Raw genomic sequence first — 6,368 nt, 5'->3', positions numbered from 1 at the left:
TTTTTTAAAATTTTTTATTTATATTTTTTTCAGAGAGACAGAGAGAGAGAGAGCGCGCGCTCACAGAAGTTGGCAGAGGGATAAGGAAGTTCTCTGCCAAGCAAGGAACCTGATGTGGGGCTCAATTCCAGGCCCCTGGAATCATGACCTGAGGAGGCAGATGCTCAACCACCCAGGCACCCCTGAGAGTTATTTTTTTGTTAGTGTCCATACAACACTGGAAAATATAATATACTATATATTTTTATGGCAAAAATCCTTACATGCATTTTTTTTTTTTTTGCTTTAGTGCTGGGTTATTTTCCAAGACTCTCTTTAACCATCCCCACCCAAACTCTATCTTACACTGAGGGTGAGAGGTTCAGCATCTACTGTGAAAAAACACACCCCCAAGATGTTTACAAAAGTGCAAAATAAAAAAGCATATGGATGCCAACTATGGACTGGAAATGTTTTAAGTTCTTGAAATTCAGTAAATGGATTCAATGGCATATGAGACAAAGTGATTCCCATGTGTTAGAGAAGAATTAATACTAGATAACCACTCCTTACTAGATAAAATGTTAGCACATTCATAAGAATCCTAGTGGGGGTCCATCACACACTCTGAATCATTCACAAAGCAAACTTTTGTGTGGCAAGGGCTCCTTTGTTTCTGACTGGAACAGGAGTGGCCCTGCTGTCTTCATGAGCAGGCCCTTGGAACACTTTTCCCAGACCTGATGGCAGTGACAACCCTTTATTTGACTTCTGAATAAGCTGATGAGGGAACAGAAAATCCCATTTTTTAAACATTATTTTATTTATTTTCCTCATGTAGACACATAAATCACAAATAATACATATTTTTGTTGTTGCTTACTGTATTTCAAGAATAGCACATTTTTAGTTTTAACTGAATGACTTTTGTTGAAAAATTATTCAATCCTTTTGAAATTATGACTATAAAGGTAATGTGCCCCCATGCTACAAAAAGTCATAAAGCAATAATGTTACTTTAACACAAGTTCCAAAGATTCCCAAAGAGAAAAACTCCATGGAGTATTAATTCTTGCTCAAGCTCTTCTGAGGTCACAAACACGCATAAATACTACTTTTACACATGCTACTATAAAAATACCATCTATGTTTCAAGTTCCTTGTCCAGATTACATCTGATCATCATAACAGTGGTACTGTACCCACTTCTCATATTAGAAAAAAAAAAAAAACTGAGGTATAGAAAATTTAAGTAACTTGTTCCAGACTTCACGGCTGTTAAGAAGCAGAGTCAGGATTCTAATTCTATTCATTGTCACCAAAACCACTATATCTTCTGCCAATTTTTGTTCTATTTATTATGATTGTTACAAGATGCTATTTGGATAAAAACATGCTATTTCAGAACATTAGGTAGTGTAGATTAGGACAAAGTTTTCAAAGCTTTTCAAGCTCAGCTTAAAAACCCCTCCTTAATAGCAGCTTAGCCACTATTCAAAGCTCATGAGACTTTGGTGTCAGTACAGTCTTTGAGAGAGACCCATCTGGTCCTTTTCTTTGGTTGTTTGATCATCTGAGCCCTCTTTCCCCTGCATGCCTGGCCTCAAGGGTAACCAGCATGTTTGAATTTTGTTTGGAATCACTCATCCTGCATGAAAGTAACTGTGAGGCATTTACAGCCTCTTGACTGGTGAATTCTTTGGATAGGAGGAATCAATTTGGAAGAAATATGGCAAAGATGCCAGTGAAATGCACTGAAATACTTAGCAATAAAATCGGGAATCCTATAAGAAGGGAGAGGCAGTGTAAAATTTGGGAGGGTGAGGCATATTACAAGTAAGGGACTGAGAAATTCTGAGTCTGTAAGACAAAAGACAAAGCCCCATAGCCCCCGAATTCTCTTAGGAGCTAATTTGTCTGTCCCGTGTGGCTGAACCATCCATACTTAAAGACTGCACACAGGTTACCATTAGCAATATTCAGCTGGTCCGGGTGATCCTGGGCATGTAGGTGAGGGAAGAGGAAGCATGGTGCCTGTGTTCTGCAAATATACCACTGAGTTCCATTTGTGGTTCCACTAATTTAAACCTATGGGTCATAGCCATATGGGAAAGTAATGTAACCTCTCTACCTTATTTACCTCATTAGAATTATGAGAAAAATTATGGCAAGTACTTCTTAAGTTTGGTCTGAGAATTAAATTTGTGCTTTGGAGAGTGTTAGTACATGGCACAAACTCTGTAAATGTACCCTGTCTTTGCTGAATATTCAGGAAGTCTGGATCTCCTGGAACTCAAGCACCTGGTGTATTTTCATCTCTTAGCCAAAAGAAGAACTTTTTGCAGTTAATCCACACAGAACATTACACATTTTACATTACATAAACTGTGAGAACTGTACTGTTCAATTTACTTCATTTGCTTGTTCTGTTAATGAAAAAATGCATGAAAACTATACACCTAAATTTTGTATTTTTCTTATCAATTATTTATTTGTATATCTGATCCTGTGTTATTAAATGAATACAAAATTGGAAAAGTTCTATCTTCCAGGTAAATTATAATTTAATGTTTATATACTAACTTTATCTCCAGCAATTTGTTTATCCTTAATATCAACTTCATCTATTGCAGAAGTCACAGGACTGCTACTTAATTTTTTCATCCTATTACTTTTAATGTTTCTGAATTCTTATGTTGTAGCTGTGTATTTTAAACAGCTTACAATTTAATTTTAATTTTAATCAAGTCTGATAATCTTGGAGTGTTAGTTTTTAAGCCAAATCCATTTAACCTAATAGTGTAATGTGTTATAATATTCTTATGATCACGTGCTCACTTCGGCAGCACATATAATATTCATATGATCACTACTGTATTAAGTTTTCATCCCTTTATATATTTCACTTTTTTAATCTTTCCATTCTTATATTACAACTGGTTTCCTATACTATTCTTATGATCACTACTGTATTTAGTTTTTGTCCCTTTATATATTTCACTTTTTTAATCTTTCCATTCTTATATTACAACTGGTTTCAATACTTTTGTTATTCTACTATCTTTTACAATCTTGTCACTTACATATTGAAAACTTTTGTCAAAAGCCCCCTTTTTTAATTTCTAGAGATAATACAAAATATTGAATACAAGGAACTGTTTATCTGAGTTCAGGACTGATTGTGCTGTTATAAGGAATAATGATACTGTGCTAAACAGCATGAGAACACACATTTCTGTATGTATCATAGCACAGTGAGCTACTAATGCCACCATAGGAATTACCAATGTCTTAATTTGTAAATCCTTTATCTGTGTCTGCCACAACTGACCACAGCCACTTGAATATCTGTTTTCATTAGATGCTAACCACTGAGCCTGCAAAAAGGACAGAATGATTATTTACACACCTCACACTCAACACAACAGCAAATCCTATTAGCTTTTCACCATAGCTTCCAGCTCTTCCAGATACTATATTATATGATGGTGTATCTTTTATATATATTTTCAATGATAGAGCTTTTATACACATTTATATCCATATACATAATTATTAAATATATACTTCCAAATATAAATAATTTCACATCAAGCTTCACAGGATAAAAACATGTAAACATACACACCTGGTTCTGGTCAAGTAAAACACAAAACCACAAAGTAACCACATGTTCAAGAGTGCACTTGAAGGGGAATGAGGGAAGGAACAGACATGTAAACAACAAAGATGAGCAGTTGTACCACAAAGGCCCTGCGAGGGTCCATTTCTTAAGGCTGTAGTAGCAAAAAAGCTCCTTGTTCAGTTAAGACTTCTCCCTTCACCCTGTCACATTTATTCTTGAGGGACTTCAAAATGAGTGTGGAAATTCTGTAAACACTAGACTAGAACTGAGTCAATCCTGTTGAAAACAGAGATGACAAAATAAACCATAAACTACAGTAATATTCATTGCATCAAACAATAACTTTAAGGACTTTTTGTTACAGTTCACCACAGTAAAGCACCATAACCTTGAAATGGGGATGGACAAGAAAACAGAGATGGATGCTTTATAAAAATGGCTTCTATAGCCTCTGTGAATGACAGATGTGACTACAAACAGAAAACAAGCAACAGCGGATGGCAGAGCCTTAGCACACCAGACCACATGCCACAGCATAATGCCACAGATTCAAACTGAAAAAAATTTTCCAGCTCATAATGAAGCAAGTCCCACTGGTCCTCTGAGAGAGAAAGCTCATCATCTGCCAGTAAAAGAAAACACTTAAACAACAGATCGGCCAGCCGAAGCATGACAAGCTCTTTTTTACCGCTTTTAAAGGGCATCTCACCCTCTCCCACCTGAGTAGGCTCCAAAAGTTGACTGCAGTGAGCACCGGATTCCCCAGCACCCTGCCTCTGAGGATCCTCTTCCGGGCCCTCAGGGTCTGCGTGCTTGTAAAAACAGTTCTCTCCAAATGGGCAGAAACCCCTGCTTTCAGCAAAATACCTGCAAGTCTTGTTGCTCATTGCCTCCTTGTACTGCTGAATAAGTTTCTGCTTCTCTTCCTCCTCCTCCACCCAGAACTCACTGGGAATGACAAAGTTGGAGGTGACCCTGCACTGTGGACAGGACTTGACGATCCTGTTGCCAAACTGTTTGTCAGTCCTCCACCTGCGGATACACTTAAGACAGTAGGTGTGGTTGCAGTTGGAGAGGATGCCAAAGCGGCAATCACTGGGGTTGGCTTTCTCATAGACAACCTCCATGCAGATGCCACACACTTTGTCCATACTTCGCTGCACTGCAAACGAGAGTTCCATATCCTCCTCGTGTGCTTCAATGCAAGCCTTTATATGGCCTTCCCTCTGCACAGGATCCAGAGGGTGCAAGACCTGACGCCCACACATATCGCATATCTCTCCATGGAGATACATGCAGCTCTCCCCACGAAAGCACTGCCCCATTGCAGCATCCCGGCAAAGCGGCGGCCCCCTGCCCACTGCAATCTGTTCCCTCTCAGTCACTGAGCTCTGTGGAGGAGCGCTGGGAACAATAGGGAACATGCGGCCCCGGTAGGGTTGCCCAGGAACAAACTCAATGGCATTCTCCCAGCCTTCCGCACCTGCTCCTCCAGCAGCTTCAAGGCCTGCATTGTCTCTCCCAGCTTCAAAGGAACCCCCTTCAGCAGCCAAGCCAATCACAGGCAAGGAGCAAGAGGATGCAGCGGGAGGGGCTTCCGCCACTTCCTGAGGCAGGGTCTCAGCTTGCGCAGCCGTGCTAGGGCCTGGGTCTGCAGGACCAGGGCCCTCCCGGGCCACCTGCCGGCCCGAGAGGTCATGAGAGTAACGACAGTTCTCCCCCTCCTTGCAAAGCCCATGCAGATAATACCTGCAGGTGACTTGCTTCGTCCAGCTGCCACCACTCCGGCCCCGCAGGAGACTGAGCCCAGCCCCTCCCCCTGCAGCCTGGGCAGGCCTCAGACGTGACGTGCGGAGGGGGGCCGGACCTGCAGCTGAAAATTGCCGGAAGACCGGGCGCGTGCGGAGGGAAGGCCCAGAGGCACCCTCCCCTGCTGCCTCGGCACCCGCAGATGCCCCAGGTGCCTCAGAGGCTTCAGAGGGAGCTGCAGGCTCTTCCATGGCAGCTTCTTCTCCCCCAAAGGGTACCGGAACTTCTCCGGTGTCTCTTCCTTTAGGCTTGAGGCCCAGAGAGCCGGAGCCGGCACCGGGGTCTCTTGTCTAGGAAGTGTGCATCTCTTTTCCTCTCCCCGGCTCTCTTCCTGTGACTATGGGTTCCTACTTCCTCTCTGGGCAGGCGCGGCGGACACTTCCTGTGAGGGCAACGTCAGTCCTCTATCCATTCTGTACGGTCTGTACAGTGTGCGCGATGGTTCCGTAACCTCCATTGTTCTCGGCAGCCGGGGCTGCCCCGCCCCTTCCCAGGCCTCTGCCCCTGCTCCGCGGCACGCCAGCTGGCGGATCCCCAAGCCCATCACTCGCGGGCTTCTCTGGAGGACGTAATCACACCTCTCGGAGGTTTTAATTCAATCTCTTCCAGCGTTCACTCAGACACATTGTTCTTTACTGCTTTTTCATATGTGTCCATTTTAAAAACCATAATCTTCCCCGCCCGTCACTGTTTATGCTGGAACAGCTCATTCATGAATTTCGTATTTTTTTTTTTTTTCTGTTCACTCCGTTTTATGTCTACATGGGTCTTTGTGTGTTTGTGATTTTTTTCCCCCCTCTAGCCCTGTGACTGTCACCGTGGAAAGCTTTTTGTTGACAAGACGTGATTTCTTTCGGTCTTTACTCAGGAAGTTCTGACGAGCTTACTTTGGAAATGCTCATTGCCGGCAAGGCTTTACAGGCAGTGCTTCTGAGCTGAGGCCGCTATCGTGCTC

The 6,368-nt window shown here is 42.4% G+C and overlaps 1 protein-coding gene across 1 annotated transcript; it reads right to left on the bottom strand.

Moving 5' to 3' along the window:
* Nucleotides 1-791: 791 nt before the first annotated feature.
* MKRN3 (makorin ring finger protein 3) lies at nucleotides 792-5,693 on the bottom strand. The gene has a single exon (XM_059180214.1). It carries the CDS (start codon nucleotides 5,602-5,604, stop codon nucleotides 4,075-4,077), a length of 1,530 nt encoding a protein of 509 aa, XP_059036197.1. The 5' UTR covers nucleotides 5,605-5,693; the 3' UTR covers nucleotides 792-4,074.
* Between the last annotated feature and the right edge of the window lie 675 nt (nucleotides 5,694-6,368).

The sequence above is a fragment of the Mustela lutreola genome, chromosome 7 (genome assembly GCF_030435805.1).
Source record: "Mustela lutreola isolate mMusLut2 chromosome 7, mMusLut2.pri, whole genome shotgun sequence".
In the NCBI taxonomy this organism is placed as follows: domain Eukaryota; kingdom Metazoa; phylum Chordata; class Mammalia; order Carnivora; family Mustelidae; genus Mustela; species Mustela lutreola.
Note: the sequence above shows the minus strand (reverse complement) of the source record. Positions and strands in the feature narration are given on the sequence as shown.